Source organism: Aethalodelphis obliquidens, unplaced genomic scaffold (genome assembly GCF_003676395.1).
Source record: "Aethalodelphis obliquidens isolate GAN/ISIS:26980383/991018 unplaced genomic scaffold, ASM367639v1 scaffold3, whole genome shotgun sequence".
NCBI lineage: Eukaryota > Metazoa > Chordata > Mammalia > Artiodactyla > Delphinidae > Aethalodelphis > Aethalodelphis obliquidens.
Genome location: NW_020837947.1, coordinates 3,443,248 through 3,469,206, shown reverse-complemented (window position 1 = coordinate 3,469,206; position 25,959 = coordinate 3,443,248). Strand labels below are relative to the sequence as shown.

Here is a 25,959-nt window from a genome sequence, read left to right as displayed (position 1 = left end):
CACTACTTTAATCCATGACTATATAAATGAAATAAACATATTTAACTGGCTTTCTACATCGCAAAGAAGACTGGGCAATGCTTTTTCCATGCTACTCACACAAGTTTAGTGCTAAAGCTTGCCTTTAAACTGTCTGCAGGGGCCACGCTACAGAATCTCACTGGATATAAAGCAGATGTAATGAGATACATTTTTGTGATAAACTCCTTGGAAGAGGAGGTAAAAAGGGTCTTACTGGACCGCAGCAGTAGAATTAAAGATTCCTTTTAATGCCCTTCCACTGCAAACTGCTTGCATCCTTTTTTACTTCTGATGCATTCTGTGCTGTGGTTACTTCTATGCCTTTCCCCACCACTAGACTGTGAGCCCCGAGTGGACGATTCATTCACATTCTCGGTGGCATCAACAGTCTCTAGCCCGGCACAGGATCACTGTCAAAATCATCTCCTTATAAGGACAAGTTTTTCTTGCAGCATAACTGAGTATTGTTTCAGTTACACATTGCTATTCTTAATAATCATTTAACTCTTGAGTATATGTATTAAGAGGTTTAAAGTATTATTTGGTTAACTAATATAGAAAACAGATTAGGAAGATGTGGAATGACATTCAAATATTTATAAAACTTTAAAAGTTAACTATCACTGTAACACTAAAACAGCATGCAATTCTTTTCATTTTCTAAGACCTACGCTCAATTTCATATCTCAGAGACATAATATATATTTTTAACTTTTCATTTTATATGGAAGTGTAGTTGATTAACAATGTTGGCAGCATATATGTTTGCATTATATTACTGTCCACTTCTGAAAGTTTCAGACATCTAGAACTGTTTTGAAATGTGTAAGGTTTGTAATAGATGAAACATGCCATGTCAAGCTTTGTTCTTACTATTAATGCCATGATCCTTTTGAAAAGAATATGCATCTCTGATGTAGGTATATTTCTCTCTCTCTCTCTCTCTCTCTCTCTCTCCCTCTCTCCCTTTTTCCCTCCCTCTCAATCCACACATACATGCATACACATTCACACCTACCCATGGACACTTTAAAAACAACTTTGTGTTTCAATACCAAAAACTCTCTTTTTAAAAACATCCACCTCTTTTTTATTATAAAAATTATATAAGAAAATTATAGGAACTTTCATATGTAGAGTGAGGAAAATCAGCTCCAGGCAGCACACTATTAGCATAGGTCTTACAGCATAATATTTTAATAATGGTCATTTTTGAACTTTAAATGTAGCATTTTTTTACACAAAAAAAATTTCCAGAAAAATAGTAAATATTTTGGGTTTTTTAATATAAAACTTCTCCATGTAGTTAGAATCATATATAAATTTTAATTTCCACTATAAAAGCAACATTCATAGAAATGAGAAGTCATGATTGGCCAAATATAAATTCATTTAAATCCAAAATTAAAATTATACCAGAATAACCAAATCCAATATATTAACATAGATTCAATTTGGGGGGAAATTTATTTGATTTCACATTCCTTTTGAGTCCACCTTTCTTTTTTCCATAAATATAACCACATCTTAAGTTTACAAGTGTAAATAAAATGTCTAATGCAAGTCAAGAGTTCTTTTCCTACTGTGCACATACAAAAATTGAATAATTCATTTTGCAAAATATAATAATATAACTCTATTTTTCAAATATATAAAGAATATTTTTATAATCAATAATCACCATTAAATAAAATCAAGTCTAATATTGACTTTTGCATTTTTCAATGTGGTCATATCTAAATAAATTTTCAATTCTTTGCCAGGCATTTTCTTAAAGATCATCCTTTTGTATTTGTTTCCCCTCATTCTAACTTATTTTAAGTTATCTTTTTAAACAGAATAAAATTCTTACAGAATTAAACTACTAATATTTTACTTTCTAGCATGTATTAAATACCTTTTTTGTCACTATAAAATAGAAAATAATCCACATTCAATCTGAATGAGATCTTACCTTCTGGTTTGTTGTTTTTCCTCTTCAGCCATTTTTCTACAGTCTCTGCACTAACACTTTCAGATACAAATTCATCTAATACCTGGGGGTGAAGAGAAAGATATGCCTTCACTTTTTCATCTGTCAAACCTGTAAAAGAATTGAAAAGAATAAAATTAATCAATACGAAATCTTCATTTACATCAAAGATATAGAAAAATGACATTTATGCAGATTGATTTAGCATAGAAATATTTTTAAAAGATGTATATACATACAATGGACTATTATTCATCCATAAGAAGGAATGAAGTTCTGTTACAACATGGAGGAACCTTAAGAATGATATAGTAAATAAAATAAGCTAGACACAAAGGGCAAACATTATATGATTCCACTTATATGAAATATCTAGAACAGGTAAATTCATAGAGACAAAGTAGACTAGGGGCATCCAGGGGCCGAGGGAGAGGAGAATGAGGAATTATTTGCTTAACAGGTACAGAATTTCTGCTTTGGGTAAAGACAAAGTTTGAGAAGTAGACAGGAGTGATCGTTGCACACATAGTGAGTATAATTAGTGCCATTGGATTATATCCTTGATATGGTTAAAATGGCAAATTGTGTGTTATTTATATTTTACCACTATGAAAAAGGGGAAAAAAGTAAAGTTAGAACTTTAGCAATTTTAAACTATAGATATTGCATCATGTTACACAGCTGTTTTGCAACAGTAAATTTCAGTGTCATATCTGAACTGATGCTGTATTCCACTGCTGTTCGGTTAAGCCTTGCAAAGTGCTTCCACTTTTTTGCAAGTAATTATCATAGATTTAAGACTTAAGGTAAGTGAAGCTCTAGCAACAGTATCAAATGGGAGAATAAAGCACTGGTACAATTTAGGTGCTAAAAAACATGCTTAATGAATAAGTTCTCATCTTTTACTGTTTACAACACAAATTCTCCTTTTTCTCAGGGTCACTAAATCCAATGATAAAACTAATGTTCAGTTCAAAATACTCGACATTTTTTCATTGATATTCAATATATGTAGTCAGTTTCACTGAAATAATTTTCATAGTCTAATAATAACGGCTGAATATACACAGAATTTTCAAGCAAAGAACTTCTACATATCTTCACTTAAAAAAATATAAAATTACAAGTTTTCAAATTGATGCTTCATGTTGGTACACCATTTCACTAAACAACTCAAAATCACAAATAGGCTATCAATAATTATTACTCAGTGATTGTAATTATTTGTACTACTGTACACTCTCTGTGAATTATTCAATAAATTACCATCCTTAAGGATGGTTAGGTGAAAAAGACAATGGAAAGTTGTACTTTTAGGTGCAGAAAAGAGAAAAAGCAAGTATATCTTTATGACTTCAGGGAATAGGCTGCATGTTTCTAGCACAGACAAGGCACAGAATTTATACATATTAATTAATTCTGCTGGGGACTAAAGCCACAACTGTATGCTTCTACAACAGACTGGTATTATTGAGAAGGCAACTGATTTATTTCAATGAATTCAGTATTTAAAAAATCAATTTAAACTATATAGATATACAGATCTCTCATATATATATAATATATATATAATTATGTAGTTGTTTTATAAAAAAAAAAAAAAAAAAAAAAAAACAAGATCCAGCCCACGTTCACCCTGCAAAAGAGCCTCAGTGACGTAAAGTTCAATTTGAGAAATTCTACAAGGTGCTCAAGATAAGAGACTCATTAAAGTAAGAGAGAGAGCTCTCTTGACAAAGCAAGTTCGGGTCCCCAGATACAAAAGGCACAGAATATAGAAGTAAGCTGACAGCTGACTTGACCTCAAGAAGACAAAGCAATTTTCATACTTTCATTATGTCTGTCATAGTGGTACATATTCAACGTTTGATTCCTTCTTAAAACTTCCTTCTATCACTTTTGTGACACAATATGGTTCTTATCCTAACTTCTATTTGCTCTTTACTTCTGCTTTCTCTACAATAATCTATGATGATGACAGCAAAATCTTATTATATTTTTAATCTCTAGTTTGGAAATTCTTCCATCACCTCAAGCTCCATCTTGACTCAAAACTACATGAGTCATCTCCTTCCCACTTATTCCCAAAGTGATTTTAACTCTCAACTTTCTGTTTTCTGTTACTATTACTCTCCGTTTTTTCCAGAAACCCAGGCTGAAAATATAAAGGCATAATTGACTCACTGTCATTTCATTTCATCTTAGTGCATATTATACAAGTCCTATTTGCCAAATTACATATCAGATAAAGGAACCGTATCTAAAATATACAAAGAATGCTTAAAACTCAACAAGAGGGCTTCCCAGGTGGCGCAGTGGTTGAGAGTCCGCCTGCCGATACAGGGGACGCGGGTTCGTGCCCCGGTCTGGGAAGATCCCACATGCCGCGGAGCGGCTGGGCCCGTGAGCCATGGCCGCTGAGCCTGCGCGTCCGGAGCCTGTGCTCCGCAGCGGGAGAGGCCACAGCAGCGAGAGGCCCGCGTACCGCAAAAAAAAAACAACAAAAACTCAACAAGAAAAAAACACAATTAAAAATGAGTCAAAGAGCTGAATAGACACTTTGCAAAAGAAGCTATAGATATGGCAAATACGAATATGCAAAGATGATCATTTGCGAGTTGAAGTTAAACAAAAATGAGATTCCACTACATACCTATGAGAATGGTTAAAATCCAAAAAACCTACTATCAGTTTCAGCAAGAATGAGGAGTAACAAAAATTCTCCTTCAGTGCTGGTACGAATGCAAAATGGTGGTCACTTTGGAAGACTGGCAGTCTCTTACCAAGCTAAATATAATCTTACCATATGACCCAGCAGTCACACTACCAAGTATTTACCCAACTGATTAACCCACACAAAACCTGCATGTGAAAGTTTAGAGCAGCTTTACTCATAATCGACCAAAATTGGAAATACCTAAGATGTCCTGCAAAAGTGGTTACCGGGGGGAAAGAGGGGGAGGCATAAATTGAGAGACTGGGATTGACATATACACACTATACTACTATACAGAAAATAGATAACTAATAAGAACCTGCTGTAGAGCACAGGGAACTCTACTCAATACTCTGTAATGACCTGTATGGGAAAAGAACCTAAAAAAGAGTGGATATATGTGTATGTATAACTGATTCACTTTGCTGTACAACAGAAACCAACACAACATTGTAAATCAACTATACCCCAATAACATTTTTTAAATAAATAAAATTAAAAAAAATTAAAAAGGTTTAAAGAAGGCAAGTTGGATACATCAGTTGTGCCATAAACATATAATTAAATATTATTTAGCAACGAGGAGAAATGAGCTAGCAAGCCATGAAAAGACATGGATTAGCCTTAAATGCATATTACCAAGTACAAAAAGCTAGTCTGAAAAGGCTGCGTGTTGTATAATTCTAATGATGCAACATTCTGGAAAAGGCAAAATTATAGAAAAAGATAGTAAAAAGATCACTGGTTGCCAGGTGTGAGAGGCAAAGGGTGGAACCCTCATGAATGGCATTAGTGCCTTATAGAAGTGGATCCGAAGAGATCCCAAGCCCCTTTCCACCATGCGGGAACATAGAAATTCTGTGATTCAGAAGAGGGTCCTCACTCAACCAAGGTGCACCATGGCCTTGGACTTCCCAGCCTCCAGAACTGTGAAAAACAGATTTCTGTTGTTTGTAAGCCACCCAGTCTGTGGTATTCTGTTACAGCAGCCTGAATGGACTAAGAGAATCCATGAGTTCACACTGACATAAATAAATGACTGAATAAATAAATGAACAGACAGAGGAGAGTAGACAAATCTTCCACACAGAAGAATTCCAAATAATTTATGCAGATACTCTGCCCTCAAGAAGGTGCAGCATAACTCCCCACTCCGTGACACTTATTTTGTATAAATTACTCAAAATGTTTTTTAAAGATCAATTGAGTCATAAATGAGCTGTGATGTCTAAGTAAACTTCTAAAGAAATTAATCAAATCCTGGATTTAAGTATGTAGGAGAGAATGGGATGGAAAATAGACCATTTTGGTTGTAAAATCCTTTTAGAGTGCAAATGTTATTACATAGCTTGATATCTCAAATGTCTCAAAATACCTAATTACAATTTTTCTCCCCAAGTCACCATTCACATTTCATGAAAATAACTACCGCCTTCAACATGAGAATGGCAGGGGGAGTCATTATGTCTTGGTGATTAAAAGTGATAAAAAGCAAAAGTTAGTTTCCTCATTTCACCTATTCACCTGAGCCTGGCCAAAGCACCTAAACTCTCTCAGCCTGGCTTCTTATTTGTATGGGAATGGGATTTGAATAGGAATGAGAACAATACTATCTATCTCACAGTGTCACAATAATTCAATGACCTAATCCATATACAGCATTTTTGCTGAGTACATTTACTAGTATCGATAGTACCAAAAAGTCATTTTTCACCTGTATGAAAGCCAATTCTTGGATTTTCCACAGAATCAAATCACAGGTTTGTAACTTTTCATTTCTTTAGCATTAAAACTCCAAACTTTCTAAAATGTCCATTTTTTGTTTTATCGTTTAAAGTACGCTCAACTTTCTTAGCCAACAGAAGCACTTTTTTCTAATATTTTATCCATTTTTACTTCCTATTAACATGCAATTTTGCAAAGGACCTTTGGGCCAACACAGGACCAACCCAGAATATAAGACACTGAAATAATTATCCACACTCCTGGAAAATGGCAGATGTATGGATGATGAAATCATTCTTCTTTTGTTTTTGTCTGACTTTGGTTTAATGTTTCCATAGCTTCCCATGGCCTGTACATTTTGTTTATGTCAATAAAAGACTTGGTTAGTGTTTCTTTGAAACAAACCCAGTGAGAGCAGTGGGGTCAGACCACAGCTGTCATTAGCACACACTAGCATCCAGTGATTAAAACTTTGCCACCAATAATCCACACAGTGAATCACACAGATAGATACTAATGTCTATTCCAAGGTAACATGAACACTTGAACCAATATATTTAAAAATACTTCATTTCCACTAATGAACTACATTCTCTCATCTATGCAATATTTTGCCTGCATACAGATTATAAGATGCTATAATCACATATAAAGACAAAGACAAATTAATAATCATTTTTAAAACCATCAAATATCCAAGTGTTTGAGTTTCTAATTCTCGATGTATTTTTTTCATTGGGGTATAGTTGCTTTACAATGTTGTGTTAGTTTCTGTTGCATAACGAAGTGAATCAGCCGTATGTATACATACATCCCCTCCCTCCTGTAGGTCCCTCTCACCCCTCCCCCGCATCCCACCCATCTAGGTCACCACAGAGCACCGAGCTGAGCTCCCCGTGCTATACAGCACGTTCCCCCTAGCTATGTTTTATACATGGCAGTGCACATATGTCAATCCCAATCTACCAGCTCATCCCACCCTCTCTTCCCCGCCCCACATCCACACATCCATTCTCTATGCCTGCCTCTCTATTCCTGCCCTGAAAATAGGTTCACCTGTACCATTTTTCTAGATATTTTTTGACCAGGTTGTTTGCATAAACCTCGACCCAGGTAGGTCTACATGCTGCAGTTATAGTTGTTCAGTATTTTCATAGGTTCCTTTATCCTATAGCTTCCCCCTCTATCTTTTTTGTTTTCCCCATATATTTATTACTGAAGCAAACAGAACTTTTGTTCTATGGTTTTCTAGAGTTTGGAGTTTTCTGACCGTACCCCTGTTGTGTTGTTTAGCATGTTCATCTTCCCTCTGCATTTCCTGAAAACTGAAATTAGATCTAGAGACCTCAGCAGATTGAGGTTCAACATGGAGGTGAGTAGTCAATTTTTATAAGCGGCATTGTATTCTTCTGTCAAAAGGTTGACACCACCTGGCTGTCTCTCTTTGTGACATTAGCAGCACTGATGATCTACGAGCTATTGATTCATTATGCCTTGAAAATGGTGGTTTCCTAATTCTATAATGCCTTTTCCATGTACTAGCTGAAATAATGCAAAGAGAAACTTCACCTCATCTAGTATTTGGTTAGTTCATTGAGATAAGACAGGATACATTTGTTCCACTTTATTTACCAGTTTTCACAATGAGTTGGTTCAGTAGCATTCTCCTGTAGGTGAGGAACTAAAAATATTACTACTATGAACCCACAGATTTGAACAAATTTGATCTGTTTCTTCCATTGTAATTATTTTCCTTGCTGGTACTCAAACTGTCCCATCCTTTGGCCAGTGGAAGGAGCCTCTTCAGGCTGCTTCCCAAGTCACTGTGACAAGAATCTACTAGCTCTTGATGGCTTCCTTACAATCTGCGAGGATAGGGTGTTTCAGGTTCAGCTTGTGCATTTTCTGCCCCAGATATGGATACAGACAATTTTCCTTAGGATCTCTGGTTCCTTTTGGTGGGCAGTGGTGTTTCAGTTCCAGGAATGACGGACTAGATTACATAACTACTCATTTGTTTTATCATACAATACACATGTAACAGTATGAGTGCTGTAAACAGATAAGGTGGGTTTTCTTCTCCTTTAGTATATATCTCACTAGAAATGTACAAATTACTATATTTTAAAGTCACTTGGAATATTCTTCTCTCTGATTTTGTCACCAACTGGATACACATTTAGGTTCACCAGATATACCTGTAAATGTGTCTTTATAACAAATTATTATTCTAAAAGTGGGTATCTACATGCTGAAGAACTTTTTATTTCTGAAATCTTACCATCTTTATACTCATAAAAAATTAGAAAATCACTTTCAAATCAGAGGCTAAAGAACTATTGTTTTTCTCACTCAGAGGGATACTTTTAAATTAATTATAAGTACTAAAGGATCTGTTGTTAGAAATGAGAAAAAGCACAATTTTTCAAGTATTAATTCTGCTACCTTAATTTGTGGAGAAAAATCCCAATACATGTCTGTATTCTTTTCTTAAAAAGCAGTCAAAATCATATGGCAGGAGCCCAGCACCCTCCCACCGCCCACCCCTGTTCCTGAGCTGTGGTTCCTGAGCCCCATTCCACAGTGCCCTTATGTTACCCTAACTCAGGTCTTCTCAATCTTAAAAGAATTCTTTCTTCTCAGATTAGGGGTCTTATCATCAAGTCTTCTCCTGCCCCATTATCTCACTGTAGCTCATCTCGGCTAGACTAGAAGAAACCGTATACTTTAAAATTCTAAGGTATACATTACTAATAGTGCTTTCTCTGATTGATCACAATAATTGTCTCAATTTTATAATTTCCCTATGTTTACTCCAGGCGTGAAGAATAAGTAAATAATTTTCAGATTCTTAAAGTCGTAATTCAACCGTAAGATAGCATTTGATTAAAAATAAACAACCAGGGCTTCCCTGGTGGCGCAGTGTTTGGGAGTCCGCCTGCCGATGCAGGGGACGCGGGTTCGTGCCCCAGTCCGGGAAGATCCCACATGTCGCGGAGCGGCTGGGCCCGTGAGCCATGGCCGCTGAGCCTGCGCGTCCGGAGCCTGTGCTCCGCAACGGGAGAGGCCGCGACAGTGAGAGGCCCGCGTACCGCAAAAAAAAAAAACAACAACCACCAAAAAAAACCAAACCAAACCACACCAAAACCTCTCATGCTATTAAATATTGTGCTATATTAGCTCAACTGTCAAAGAATAACCTGAGCTGTGAGGGGGCTGAAACGCATGTCACGTGAGGAGTCAGGGAACGACTACAAATGCTTAGTTGGGAGAACACAAGATCCCTGGTGGACACTATTACTGCTTAATCTGAATGCTGTTAAGTAAAAAAGGTTAAGAAATTTGGATTGGTTTTTCTTTTCTGTTTTTTGTTTTCCATGTATGAACCCAGGGGACAAAACTAGAATTAACATTTTAGGAAACCAAATTGTACTTCAATATCAGGCAGAAATTTTTAGGATATAAAAGCTTCTGTAACTGGAGGTTCAGGAGAGGGGAATCCAGTGGTCTCCACCTTACAGTCTGAGGTGTCATCACATTCTCACACTATCCAGGAGAGAGGCGTATATAACAATTTACTGCAAAGATAATTCTCATTAGCTTCAAAAGACAATTCCAAAATACATGTCTTAAAGAGCAAATATTCTAAATGTACAGTAATCATTTTCGTGCCTTAATAACAAAATCTGTCAAGTTAAAACAAGATATCTCATGTCATACTAAGCAGTGGCGGACAGTCACGGTGCTCAATGGCAACGCTTTGAGAAGTTGTGCGTGTGTGTGTGTGTGTGTGTGTGTGTTCACACAAGTTGCAGGTAAGCGTTCTCTTGGGTTGCATGTGTATGCTTCTAAGCGTGACCTTCTGTGTTTATTCCCCAACACAAACTTTGTACACCTTCTCCCTACTGGTTATTGCTCCCGCTTAACCTCTGCTCCAACCACTTAATCTCCTTCCCTCACAAAAGGATAAACCAGCTAAGAGCCTTCGTTAATCACGGCTGGCCTCACTTCAACGCTCTCTCTGCATATGATTCTATGCTCCAACGGTGGCATGTATTAGTTCACTGAAGCCCCAGAGCATCATGTATCTGGCACATAGTAAATGATCAATAAATATTGGTTGAAAAATAAATCCTAATCTTCAAAGTATAACAAAGGAAAATGAGCACAGAGAAGTAATTGAATTAGTTTTCTCTTCACCACAAAAGCAGTAATTAAGGTTGGAACAAAGCTACAAGCCCAAGAGCTTACCTCTTAAAGGCAAAGTGCCTCTTGTTTTTGACACTTTCTCCATCTGAGCTTATCATACCTTAACGGGATTGCTACTGATCAGTGCTGCCTCCCAGTTTGGAGTGATATTACACATTTTACTTCAAATTATAAACTGAGAAATCTGACTGCTAAACCTCAGACTTTGATAAGAAGGCAGGAAGAAATCTTTGGAGCAGAAACCACCTGGAACCACAGGCTAGCCCTGAAAATAAGTCTAATTTGAGATCCCACGTTCCCCCATGCTTCCTCTGTTTCCTCAAATGCGCCAAGCCCTTCCCCATCTGTGGTCTCTGCTGATGTCTGCCCACTCTTCACCTGGCTAAGCGAGACGTCTCACCAATTTCAAAGCAACTTCCCCAGAGGCAACTTCCCTGACCACACACTCTACATTCACTGCCCTTTCCGTGATTCTCTCCTACTCCAAATCACTCACCCCAAGCTGAAGTCCCTATTTATTTATTGTTTTCTTTTTTTTTTTTTTTTTTCGGTACACGGGCCTCTCACTGTTGTGGCCTCTCCCGTTGCGGAGCACAGGCTCCGGACGCGCAGGCTCAGCGGCCATGGCTCACGGGCCCAGCCGCTCCGCGGCATGTGGGATCTTCCCGGACCGGGGCACGAACCCGCGTCCGCTGCATCGGCAGGTGGACTCTCAACCACTGCGCCACCAGGCAAGCCCTATTGTTCTCTTATTAAACGTCAGCCTCTCCTGGTAGACTATAAGCTCCATGAGGATAGCTGATCTGTCTCATTCTCCACTGTCCACGGAGCACAGTCCCTGGCTCCGTGCAGAAGAGGCTTGACAGCGGGCCTGAAACTGTTCTGAGAGGCTGCTTGCAAGGCTGGCACCTGGGAACTCGGCCCTGAGAGTGTTTCCAGCGGCAGCTGGGCCTAGTCCGCTTGTGCAAACAGTATGATTTATGCCAAACACCTGCTCTCCTTCTGGGAGGCTGCAATTCTGGACAGTGACAGGCAGAGGGTGCCTATGCGAGGAGCCCCCAGCAGGAACTCTGGGTACTGAGTCTCTAATGAGTTTCCCTAGTAGACAGCACGTCATACGTGTTGTCACAGTCGTTGCTGGAAGAATTATCCGAGTCCTGTGTGGCCCCCCTGGGAGAGTATTCTTGAAAGCTCGCGCCCGATCCCCCCCACCCCCGTCTTCACCCTGTGCACCATTCCCCTTTGCTGATTTGGCACTTTTGCTATAAGAAACCTTAACCATAAGCATGACTATGTGTTCTGGAGTCCTCCTAGCAAATCACCAAACTCAGAAGTAGTCTTGGGAATCCCCAACACAGGGACCATCATCAATTAGTGAACTAATCCATGAGTCATCGTTTTTCTCACGTGATTTCACAGATGTGCAGATGTGCTGCTGCAAACTGTGCCCAGCCCTGCAAGATCACAGATGCACCCAGGCCGGAAAGCAAGTGTCCAAGCAATGGACCCCACCTCTCAGTAGCCCACAGCTCCCACTCAAGTTCCCAATCCTCCCTGAGACCAGATGAGATTCGTTGCTTTCTTTTACACTACTTTCACGTTTATTTTTCCATCCAAACGGTTTGAATGTCTATATGAAGGTTTCTGAAAAACAAGAATTTCTTTACTTCTTGAATATGCTTTTCTAATTCTGACACCCTTCAATCCACCTATAATGTAGCTCCAATTCTGGAAACAGATCCCTGTGTATACTATAATATGAAATCTTTACATCAAAGTTCTACCCCACAATGGGCTGGTGTACGTGAGTTTATAAACATAAGGATTTTTACAGCAGTTCCTTCTTGCCATTTATCAAATAAAGGAAGGGTTTAACGGGCTCTAAAGTTAATTTCCATTTTGGCTTCTTTATTTAGAAAGGCAAAGTCCTTTATATGCAATGAATAAAGGTTAAAATGTGAGAGATGTAAATGGTTTTCAATATCATTAAAATAGCTCCAAAGTTATAATAAAAACAAATAGATGAGATGCTTTTTTGGAGTTCTGTCAAACCCCATAGCCAGTGATATCATTCTTTTTTAACCAAGGAGGAAAATAAAAGCAAATGCCATGTCATTTTTCACAGAAATAAAAGAAAACTCTAAAATTCATAGGACCCACTCCCAATGAGCCAAAGCAATCCTGAGAAAGAACAGCAAAGCTAGAGACACCACTATCCCTGATTTCAAACTTTATTACAAAGTTATACTGATCAAAACAGTATGGTACTGACATAAAAACACATACACGGACCAATGGAACAGAACTGACAGCCCAGATATAAACCTTCAAATATACAGTCAGCTAATATTTGACAAGGGAGTCTAGAAGACTCAATGGGGAAAAGACAGTCTCTTCAATAAACAGGGTTGGGAAAACTGGATGACCACACACAGAAGAATGAAAGTGGACTCCTAACTTACACCACCCATAAAAATTAACTCATCAAAATACATTAAAGACTTAAATGTAAGACATGAAACCATAAAACATCTAGAAGAACACATAGGGAAAAGAAAGCTTCTTGACATTGTTGTTGGCAAAGTTATTCTGGATATGACACCAAAAGCACAAGCAATAGAGGCAAAAATAAAATAGTGGGACTACATCCAACTGAAAAGCTTCTGCACAGCAGAAACAATCAGCAAAACAAAAAGGTAACCCACAGAATTGGAGAAAATATTTGTAAACTCTCTGATAAATGGTTAATATCCAAAATATATAAGAAATTCATACAACTCAATAGCAAAAACAAATCCAATTAAAAAATGAGCAAAGGACTTGAATAGTCATTTTTCCAAGGGAAACATACAAATGGTCAGTAGATGAGTACATAAAAATGTACTAAATATCACTAATCATCAGGGAAATGAAAATGAAAACTACAGTGAAGTATCACCCCACACCTGTTAGTATAGCTATCATCAAAATGACAAGAGATGAAAAGTGTTGGCGAAAAGGGAACACTTGTGCACTGTTGGTGGGAATGTAAATTGGTGCAGCCATTACGGAAAACAGTGTGAAGTTTCCTCAAAAAATTAAAAATAGAATATGATCCAGCAGTCCTACTTCTGGGTATATATCTGAAGGAAATAAATGCTATCTTGAAGAGATCTATCTGTACCATCATCTTCTTTGCAGCACTATTCATAATAGCCAAGTCATGGAAACAACCTTAAGTGTCCATCAACAGATGAATGGATAAAGAAGATGTGATACACACACACACACACACACACACACACACACACACACACACACACACACAGAGGAATATTATTCAGCCATAAAAAGGAAAGAAATCCTGCCTTTTGTGACAACATGGATGGACCTTGAAGGCATTATGCTAAGTTAAATAAGACAGAGAAAGACAAATACTGTATGATTTCATTTGTATGTGGAATCTAAAAAAGCCAGACTCAAAGAGAGAGTATTGGTTGTTGCTAAGAGCTCGCGGGTCGGGGATATGGGAGATATTGGTCAACGGGGTCCAACTATAAGATGAGTTAGTGAATAAATTCTGGGGATCCAATATACAGTGTTGTGACTGTAACTAACAACACCGTATTATATACTTAAAAGTTGTTGAGAGTAGATCTTAAAAGTTATCACACACACACAAAAAGGTAATTATGTGAGGGGATAGAGGTGTTAACTAACCTTATCGTGGTAATCATTTCTCAATAAATACATATCTGAAGTCATCACGTTGTATACCTTACAGATACATGTAAGTCAATAATACCTCAATAAAGCTAAAAAAATATTTAAATGCCTTGTAATCATTATTCTTGCCTTCTATCTGTCTGTCTATATAACCTAAATAATTCCTTCCTACCCAAGTACCTTCTTACTGAAAGAAGATTTGCCTATGCCCTAAAAAGGAGTCAATTAATGAACCTTAATTGAACATACTGCTGGGATTTTGACCTACCTAATTGATTGCTCATTTCAAGTGAATTAACAGCCTGAAGGGTGCCTTGGCTGCAAAGAAGACATCGTTTTCATTGTTCGTAATTTGCATTTATCAGAAGGCAAATCCCACACTGCTGTATTTCTAAACCAAAATGAAATTATGTTTTCCCTTGGCTGAGGATATCGATGAAAGTTTCTTTAACTGAGAAAGCCAAATAAAACCTTCAGCTGCTCAAAGTGATAAGACATAGAGGAAAACAATGATTTTGGAGTAGAACCACAAGGAAGGCTTAAGACACCAACCTTTACCCTTCTCCTGACTCAGAAAACAACACCAGCAAAGAGAAAGCCTACAACAGAGGCAGCCGTTCAGGCACACACCTTGTAGCACAAAGGGTTTAAGACGCTCACCCGTTTAACTCAGGTTCACCTGTAAACGTACAGTAACCTGTGGGAGGCAGCATGCCTTGGTCCTCCAGGTTCTGAGTCACCAGATGTACGCTGAAGCACAGGCTTATGTTCCTCAAGCAAAAGCCACTTAAACTGCTAAGCCTTGTTGGCCTCACAACGAAAGATGAGCCCAATAACAGTACCTACCCCACAAGGACACAATACAGGCAAAGATCTGAACGCACAATAAGTGATTAATGAATAATTATCCACCTTCATCAAAACAGTGGGCACCTTTATATCAAGAAATATTATGAGATTTAAGATTTTTACAGGTATCTAATCATGCTACTGTTTAAATGCAATTTGACTTCACAAAACCTTTATTTACCTAAAGACCGTTTCATCTAGGTGTGTTTCAGAATAGTAACACATTTTATACATACCCATGAGTGTTTAAACTGAGAACTATCAAATCCATAAATTGTCTCGCTAACCACCGTATTAACCAGAATGTGTATTTGAACACTAAACTCAAAGGGACCAAAGCAGGTCTAATTTGAGAGCTTCCAGGAAGGCAGGACCACACAGCGATGGATGCCAAAGCCCGGGTTAAGCCAATTAGATACTGGAGAGAGCCAGAGCGGTGTGGAGGCCATGGGCAAGTCTATAAGCACAGCCCACAGTGTGCGGAGGGGGTAAAGTCAGCTGAAGACAAATCTCTAAGTGAACTCTGAGGGACTTCAGAAAGGAGTAGAAAGAAGGGTAGTCAGACAGATAACCACGCTGCAAGGCTGGTAAGGTACATTAACTGAACACAGAGTTTGGCTGACATGATTAGTTCTAAACACTGAGATTCATTTATTCACTCAATAAGTGTTCATTGAGAGCCTATTATGAGCCAGCATATCTATGTGGTTGATATACAATAAACAAACAATATCCTTACCCTTATAAAGTTTTAAAATTCTCTTTAATCCTGGGTAAGGCCAGCCAACACGAACTAGTGACAAATTAAAAAGACAATGAAGCAGTAGGCTACATCAAAGGTGACTCCACCATTTCTAGCTTAGGTAACGGACAGTCATAGGAGATACAGGAGTTAGCGAAAGATGCATGGAAAAGAAAATGGTTTTGGTTTGAGATCTGCTGAAATGCAGTTGCCTATCAGATTACCTATATGGTGATTTCCAGTTAGCAGCAGGAAATATAAATCTGCAGCTCAGAAGAAGGAAGTAGAAGCTAAGAGGTGTACACTTTGGAAGTCACTCATATTGATGACAGATTTACAAATGGACTAGATTTCTCAGGAATACTGCACTGCGTCATACATAGCAAAAGAAAATGCTCATTCCCATCCCTATACTATTTTTTAAATCATGGAGGGAAACTGTATTATACACTGTCTCATTAGAAAGATTAAGTCATTCTAGAAAAACGTAAAACACGTATGTATAGGTTTTTGTCAGTTGGATTGCATAGTAAATACTTTGATCAGTCCCTCTTTATTCAAATCATCAAGATTCAAAATCACAGACATATTCACTTACAGAAAACCCTTTTGTGACAGGCACAATTCTAAGATGCCCATAAGAGTTTCCTCTGGTGTACGCACCCTGCATAATTTGCAGGACTGAAAATGATGGATCTTACTCTCATGATTAGATTATGTTACATTGTAGATTGGCCTTAAAATAGGAAGATTAGCCAGTTGGGTCTGACCTAATCACACGAACCCTTGAAGAACAAATAATTTTCTCTGCTGGTGGCAGAAAGGGAAGTTCTAGATTCAAGCACAAGAAAGATTCAGAGCTCCACTGCCACCTTGAAGACAGAGGGCCATGCGTCAAGGAATGCAGTCAAACTCTGGGGGCCCAGCAAGGAAAGGGGACCTTGGTCCTACTGCCACAGGAACTGCCTTCTGCCAATGACGAGATCGAGTTTAGGAAGCTGAACTTTCCCCAGAGCCTCCAGATGAGAACTCAGTAAGGTGAACACCTTAATTTTAGCCTTGTGATACCCTAAGCAAAAAAAAAAAAGTCACACAACACCAGACTGTTGGTCCACAGAACCATGAGCTAATAAATGGGCATTGTTTTAAATCACTAAATTCGTGGCATTTGTTTTGCAAAAATAGTAAATACTCCTTTGAAAGTTGGATTATTTTTAACATGAATCCACTTAAAAGTAAAAAGGAATATAATACAGTTCCCAAACTACGGGACCCGCATACAGTTTAACAAAAAGCATAACTGCCAACTGCTGTTAAAGTTTTAAAAATTTTTTGTTTAATGGAAGTTCAAACTTGGAAAAGTAAATCTCTACTTTCCCAAGCTCACGTTAGCACTGAAAGACACTAACAGTTCTGAGGAATATGTACATGATTCTGAGGGAACACACCAACAGGTGGTGGAACATTCCTGACAGGTTATTGTTTGTGAAAACTAGCATTCACAAAACTAGCTACTGTAACACTCCCAGCAGACCATAACAAGCATTCGATCCAGGATTCTTGAAAAGCCCATGCAGAAGACCCTATCAGGTATTCAGTTACATGACAGCACAATTAGGAAAACACATTCCAAAAGTAACAGCATAAAGGAGATGTATTAGTCAGCTTGGGCTGTCATAACAAAATATCACAGACTGGGCAGCTTAAATACAGAAGTTTATTTTCTCACAGTTCTAGAGACTGGGGAGCCCAAGGTCAAGGTTCCATCAGAGTTTGGTTTCTGGAGAGGCCGCCCTCACATGGTGGAGAGAGAACAGTAGTTATCTGGTATCTCCTCTTATAGGGACACTAATCCGATGGGATTAGGGGCCCACTCTTATAACCTCATTTAACCTGAATTATGTCCTTACTGTAAATACAGTCCCAGTAAAGATTAGGGCTTCAACATATGAATTTTGGGGAAACATAATTCAGTCCACAGCAGCAGAGATTCCCAATCCAAGTATCTTAAATTAGTTCAATTTGTGGTATAATATTATTCAAAAAGGTTTCTTAAATTTTCTTGAATTTTAAAATAACAATGAATGCAAAAAGTGGGCAAATATCATAAATTTAAGTTAGAAAGGGGGTTAAATACCTAACTGAGTGAGGATAAGTGGTTAAAAGGTGTTCATATCAAAGGCTCAATTAGCAGACACAGCAGGTACATAAGGAATAGCCCACGGGAGGATAACCCTGTGAAAAGTTAAACAGTTAGCAAATTACTGAGAATAAATTTTTTTAAAAAGCATATGGTTCCACTGGTGAATTATCTAAAATATTTAAGAAGAAAATAATACCAATCCCACACAAAGCCAAGAGGGAAGATTTCCCAACTCCTGTTATGAGGCATTTTATTTTACCCTCATACCAAACATAAATATGCCTCATGAATGCAGAGCAAAAATCCTTAATAAAATATTAGCAAATTAGGGCTTCCCTGATGGCGCAGTGGTTAAGAATCTGCCTGCCAATGCAAGGGACACGGGTTTGAGCCCTGATCCGGGAAGATCCCACATGCCGTGGAGCACTAAGCCCGTGTGCCACAACTACTGATCCTGCGCTCTAGAGCCTGCAAGCCACAACTACTGAAGCCCACACACCTAGAGCCCGTGCTCCGCTACAAGGGAAGCCACAGCAATGAGAAGTCCGTGCACTGCAATGAAGAGCAGCCCCCACTCACCGCCAACTAGAGAAAGCCTGCGTGCAGCAACGAAGACCCAACGCAGCCAAAATAAACAATAAATAAAATAAATAAATTTAAAATACATATATTAGCAAATTAAACCCAACAATATATATAAAGGAATATACAATCAAGAGGGTCTTATCCTAGGAATGTAAGGTTTGTATAACATCCAAAAATAAATTAACATAACATAGCAAGTTAATACTCATAACAATAAAGTTATGATACAAAAATCATACAATCACCTAAATCGATACAGGTGAAGTTACATGACAAAATCCAACATCCACTCATGATATAGAAACAGAAGGAGATTTCCTCAACCAGATAAAAGGCACCTATAAAAGACCTATAGCAAAAGCCATAGTTCATGGTAAAAAACTGAATGCTTTCCTAAGACAAGGAACAAGGCAAAGACGTCTGCTCTCACCACTTCTATTCAACATTGTACTGAAGGTTCCAGTCAGTACACTAACGCAAGAAAAAAAATGTAATGACTCAAGAAAAGAAGTAAAAGCATACAGATTAGAAAGGAAGAGGGAAAGCTGTCTTTATTCCCAAACAACACACATAACCTTGTAGGTAGAAAATCCTCAAGTACCTACAAGAAACTACTAGAACAAATAAGCATAATTAGCAGGGTCACAGGATAAAAATAAGTATGTAGAAGTCAATTATTTTTCTAAACACTAGTAGGAAGTAATTGAAAAATGAACTAAAACAACAGCATCATAAAGAATAAAACATATAGGAACAACTTTAACAAAATAAATTTAAGATCCATACATTGAAAACTAGAAACACAGCAAATACAAATTAAAGAACACTTAAATAGAGAGATATACTATATATACTGATGACAAGCCTTGGTATCATTAAGGTATTTATTCTCTCCAAACTGATCTACAGCTTTTTATAAGAAATTGCTATGGATTCAAAAGACCTAGAATAACCAGAACAATCTTGAAAATGGAAAAAAGATAAGACTTATATACCTAAGTTTGACACTGACTATAAAGTTACAATAGTATGTCTTAAAAACAAATTAATAATACACTCATGTTACAACATTCTACCTAAAATTGTTTAATCCACACATTTCCAAAATAAGACTTTTCCAAAACCTTCTCCTTGACGGTTTCCATCATCTCTATAAATGAAAACCCCATTCTCTGACTTTCTCAGGCCAAAATCTCTCTAGTCAGCCTTAACTCCCCTCTCGGTCACTAAGTCCAGTGGGCTCTAAATGGAGAATCCAACCACTCAGTACCTTTACTCTTGCTGTCCAGGTTCTAGCCACAAGCTCACTCACCCACACATTTCAGTAGTTTCCTGAAACCTAAATGGTTTCCCTGCTATTACCCTTGCCTTCCTTCTTTCTATTCTATACACAGCAACAAAGCAATGCTGTGAAAATACTGATACAAGTCAGATCACGTCACTTGGCTCAAATGGCTTCCCGTATCTTCAAAATAATAGTCCCTCCCCCAAATGACCCCCTTGACCCCTCACTTCTCTATTTTCCCTCTTGTTTACTTCACTCCAGGCACTTGGTCAGAGGTACTAAGAACGCTGCCTCAGGGCATTTGCATGTTGGGTCCTTGCCTGCGAAGCTCTTTTCTTAAAACATCTTTATTGGAGTAAAATTGCTTTAAAATGGTGTGTTAGCTTCTGCTATATAACAAAGTGAATCACCTATACATATACATACACATATATCCCCACATCTCCTCCCTCTTTTGTCTCCCTCCCACCCTCCCTATCCCACCCCTCTAGGTGGTCACAAAGCACTGAGCTGATCTCCCTGTGCTATGCAGCTGCTTCCCACTAGCTATCTATTTTAAATTTGATAGTGTATATATGTCCGTGCCACTCTCTTACTTCGTCCCAGCTTCCCCTTCCCCCTCCCTGTGTCCTCAAGTCCATTCTCTATATCTGTATCTTTATTCCTGTCCTGGCCCTAGGTTCTTCAGAACCATTTTTTTCTTTCCTTTTTTTTTTTTTTGTTATATTCCATATATATGTGTTAGCATACGGAATTTGTTTTTCTCTTTCAGACTTACTGCACTCTGTATGACAGGCTCTAGGTCCATCCACCTGACTACAGATAACTCAATTTCATTTCTTTTTGTGGCTGAGTAATATTCCATTGTATATATGTGCCACATCTTCTTTATCCATTCATCTGTCGATGGACACTTAGGTTGCTTCCATGACCTGGCTATTGTAAATAGTGCTGCAGTGAACACTGTAGTACATGATTCTTCTTGAATTATAGTTTTATCAGGGTATATGCCCAGTAGTGGGATTGCTGGCTCGTATGGTAGTTCTATTTTTAATTTTTTAAGGAACTTCCATACTGTTCTCCATAGTGGCTGTATCGATGTACATTCCCACCAACAGTGAAAGAGGGTTCCCTTTTCTCCACACCCTCTCCAGCATTTATTGTTTGCAGATTTTTTGATGATGGCCATTCTGACCTGTGTGAGGTGATACCTTATTGTAGTTTTGATTTGCAGTTCTCTAATGATTAGTGATGTTGAGCATGCTTTCATGTGTTTGTTGGCAATATGTATATCTTCTTTGGAGAAATGTCTATTTAGGTCTTCTGCCCATTTTTGGATTGGGTTGTTTGTTTTTTTGACATTGAGCTGCTTGTAAATTTTGGAGATTAATCCTTCATCAGTTGCTTCGTTTGCAACTATTTTCTCCCATTCTGAGGGTTGTCTTTTCGTCTTGTTTATGGTTTCCTTTGCTGTGCAAAAGCTTTGAAGTTTCATTAGGTCCCATTTGTTTATTTTGTTTTTATTTCCATTTCTGTAGGAGGTGGGTCAAAAAGGATCTTGCTGTGATGGATGTCACAGAGTGTTCTTCCTACATTTTCCTCTAAGAGTTTTATAGTGTCTGGCCTTACATTTAGGTCTTTAATCCATTTTGAGTTTATTTTTGTGTATGGTGTTACGGAGTGTCCTAATTTCCTTCTTTTACATGTAGCTGACCAGTTTTCCCAGCACCACTCATTGAAGAGGCTGTCTTTTCTCCATTGTATATTCTTGCCTCCTTTATCAAAGATAAGGTGACCATATGTGCGTGGGTTAATCTCTGGGCTTTCTATCCTGTTCCATTGATCTATATTTCTGTTTTTGTACCAGTATCATACTGTCTTGATTACTGTAGCTTTGTAGTATAGTCTGAAGTCAGGGAGCCTGATTCCTCCAGCTCCATTTTGCTTTCTCAGGATTGCTTTGGCTATTCGGGGACTTTTGTGTTTCCATACAGATTGTGGAATTTTTTATTCTAATTCTGTGAAAAATTCCATTGGTAGTTTGATAGGGATTGCATTGAATCTGTAGATTGCTTTGGGTAGGAGAGTCATTTTCACAATGTTGATTCTTCCAATCCAAGAACATGGTATATCTCTCCATCTGTTGGTATCATCCTTAATTTCTTTCATCAGTGTCTTATAGTTTTCTGCATACAGGTCTTTTGTCTCCTTAGGTAGCTTTATTCCTAGGTATTTTATTCTTCTTGTTGCAGTGGTAAATGGGATTGTTTCCTTAATTTCTCTTTCAGATTTTTCATCATTAGTGTATAGAAATGCAAGAGATTTCAGTGCATTAATTTTGTATCCTGCTACTTTACCATATTCATTGATTAGCTCTAGTAGTCTTCCAGTAGCATCTTTAGAATTCTCTATGTACAGTATCATGTCATCTGCAAACAGTGACAGCTTTACTTCTTCTTTCCCGATTTGGATTCCTTTTATTTCCTTTTCTTCTCTGATTGCTGTGGCTAAAACTTCCAAAACTATGTTGAATAACAGTGGTGAGAGTGGACAACCTTGTCTTGTTCCTGATCTTAGAGGAAATGGTTTCAGTTTTTCACCATTGAGAATGATGTTGGATGTAGGTTTGTCATATTTGGCCTTTATTATGTTGAGGAAAGTTCCCTCTATGCCTACTTTCTGCAGGGTTTTTATCATAAATGGGTGTTGAATTTTGTCAAAAGCTTTTCCTTCATCTATTGAAATGATCATATGGTTTTTCTCCTTCAGTTTGTTAATATGGTTTATCACATTGATTGATTTGTGTATATTGAAGAATCCTTGCATTCCTGGGATAAACCCCACTTGATCATGGTGTATGACCCTTTTCATGTGCTGTTGGATACTGTTTGCTAGTATTTTGTTCAGGATTTTTGCATCTACGTTCATCAGTGATATTGGCCTGTAGTTTTCTTTCTTTGTGACATCTTTGTCTGGTTTTGGTATCAGGGCGAGGGTGGCCTTATAGAATGAGTTTGGGAGTGTTCCTCCCTCTACTATATTTTGGAAGAGTTTGAGAAGGATGGGTGTTAGCTCTTCTCTAAATGTTTGATAGAATTTGCCGGTGAAGCCATCTGGTCCTGGGGTTTTGTTTGCTGGGAGATTTTTAATCACAGTCTCAATTTCAGTGCCTGTGATTGGTCTGTTTATATTTTCTGTTTCTTCCTAGTTCAGCCTTGGAAGGTTGTGCTTTTCTAAGGATTTGTCCATTTCTTCCAGGTTGTCCATTTTATTGGCATATAGTTGCTTGTAGTCGTCTCTCATGATCCTTTGTATTTCTGCAGGGTCAGTTTTTACTTCTTTTTCATTTCCAATTCTTTTGATTTGAGTCTTCTCCCTTTTTCTCTTGATGAGTCTGGCTAATGGTTTACCAATTTTGATTATCTTCTCAATGAACCACCTTTTAGTCTGATATGAGAATTGCTACTCCAGCTTTCTTTTGATTTCCGTTTGCATAGAATATCTTTTTGCATCCACTCACTTTCATTCTGTATGTGTCCCTAGGTCTGAAGCGGGTCTCTTGCAGACAGCATATATAGGGGTCTGGTTTTCGTATCCATTCAGCCAGTCTATGTCTTTTGGTTGGAGCATTTAATCCATTTACATTTAAGGTAGTTATCGATATGTGTGTTCCTATTACCATTTTCTTAATTGTTTTGGGTTTGTTATTGTAGGTCTTTTCCTTCTCTTGTGTTTCCTGCCTAGAGAAGTTCCTCTAGCATTTGTTGTAGAGCTGGTCTGGTGTTGCTGAATTCTCTTAGCTTTTGCTTGTCTGTAAAGATTTTAATTTCTCCATCAAATCTGAATGGGATTCTTGCTGGGTAGAGTAATCTTGGTTGTAGGTTTTTCCCTTTCATCACTTTAAATATGTCCTGCTAATCCCTTCTGATTTGCAGAGTTTCTCCTAGAAGATCAGCTGTTAACCCTATGGGGATTCCCTTGTATGTTATTTGTTGTTTTTCCCTTGCTTCTTTTAATGTTTTTTCTTTGTATTTAATTTTTGATAGTTTGATTAATATGTGTCTTGGTGTGTTTCTCTTTGGATTTATCCTGTATGGGACTCTCTGTGCTTCCTGGACTTGACTGACTATTTCCTTTCCCATATTAGGGAAGTGTTCAACTATAATCTCTTCACATATTTTCTCAGTCCCTTTCTTTTTCTCTTCTTCTTCTGGGACCCCTATAACTTGAATGTTGGTGCCGTTAATGCTGTCCCAGAGTGTCTGAGACTGTCCTCAATTCTTTTCATTCTTTTTTCTTTATTCTGCTCTGCGGTACCTATTTCCACTATTTTATCTTCCAGTTCACTTATCCATTCTTCTGCCTCAGTTATTCTGCTACTGATTCCTTCCAGAGAATTTTAAATTTCATTTATTGTGTTGTTCATCATTGTTTGTTTGTTCTTTAGTTCTTCTAGGTCCTTGTTAAACGTTTCTTTATTTTCTCCTTTCTATTTCCATCTTTACTATCAGTACTCTGAATTCTTTTTCAAGGAGACTGCCTATTTCCTCTTCATTTGTTTGGTCTGATGGGTTTTCACTTTGCTCCCTCATCTGCAGTGTTTCTCTGTCTTCTTATTTGGCTTACCTTACTGTGTTTGGGGGTCTCCTTTTCGCAGGCCACAGCTTCGTACTTCCCGTTGTTTTTGGTGTCTGCCCACAGTGGCTAAGGTTGGTTCAATGTGTCATGTAGGCTTCCTGGTGGAGGGGACTGGTGCCTGTGTTTTGGTGGATGAGGCTGGATCTTGTCTGGTGGGCAGGACCGTGTCCAGGGGTGTGTTTTGGGGTGTCTGCGGCCTTATTATGATTTTAGGCAGCCTCTCTGCTAACAGGTGGGGTTGTGTTCCTGTCTTGCTAGTTGTTTGGCATAGGGTGTACAGCACTGTAGCTTGCTGGTCGTTGGCTGGAGCTGGGTCTTAGCGTTTACATGGAGATCTCTGGGAGAGCTTTTGCCATTTGATATTACATGGGGCCGGGAGGTCTCTGTTGGACCAATGTCCTGAACTCAGCTGTCCCACCTCAGAGGCACAGGCCTGACACCTGGCCGGAGCACCAAGACCTTGTCAGCCACACGGCCAGGTACGTGGGGAGTTTCTTGCCTTTTGGGAAGTCTGAGGTCTTCTGCCAGCGTTCAATAGGTGTTCTGTAGGAGTTTTTCCACATGTAGATGTATTTCTGATGTATCTGTGGGAAGGAAGGTGATCTCCATGTCTTACTCCTCCACCGTCTTGAAGGTCTCTGACCTGTGGGACGCTCTTAACGCAGTTTTCCCAAGGACCGGTCCCTCACCTCCTCCAGGCTTTAACCCACTCAAGTTGTCATTTTCTCAGTGAGGGTTCCCTGGTATCTTTTCTGAAACTGCCAATTCTGCCATTCAAAACAAACACATAAAGAGTCTCTTCTCTACTTTATTTTCCCTTTGGTATATATAGTTTATAGACCAGTTTTCTTTTCTTCACTACTTTATTCCTAGCCTAGAATGGTGCCAGGCATATAATAAATACCCAACAAATTATCTGTTGAAAGAATGAATGTGTATGTCTTTTGACAACTCCTCATTAAAAAAACCCAGTAAGCTGATTTTTATATCAATAAGTGTACAGTTCAAATAAAGACTTGTTTAAAATCCCATAAGAGTCTGGTATTTGGGCAGAAGAGTCTGAAAGAAAACATCTGAAAAAGAAAATGATAACAAAAGCATACCATTTATTGCTGTAAAAGAGTGGCACTGTGCTTTTTTCAGGCATACTAAATTAATGTGTTTCAGGTGTTTTAGAAGTAAATCTCTGAGAAGAAGAATTATAACACATATCTTTAACTATAAATTGAAATAACTGCAATTGCTGCAGATCATCAAATTTCATTTAACTTATGTATTTTATTCGTAAGAAAATGACATATTTTTGCATAATCTAAAGAACTATGGAGTCACAGAATGTTAGCATTATTTTTTAATAGTTACCAAATTA

The 25,959-nt window shown here is 38.1% G+C and overlaps 1 protein-coding gene across 1 annotated transcript in view; it reads right to left on the bottom strand.

Moving 5' to 3' along the window:
* PDE10A (phosphodiesterase 10A) overlaps nt 1-25,959 on the bottom strand; it is a 296,868-nt gene that overhangs the window by 175,512 nt on the left and 95,397 nt on the right. The window contains exon 2 of the mRNA XM_027081576.1: nt 1,976-2,104. Within this exon, the coding sequence (XP_026937377.1) occupies nt 1,976-2,104 (129 nt within the window). The remainder of the gene's footprint in view (nt 1-1,975; nt 2,105-25,959) is intronic.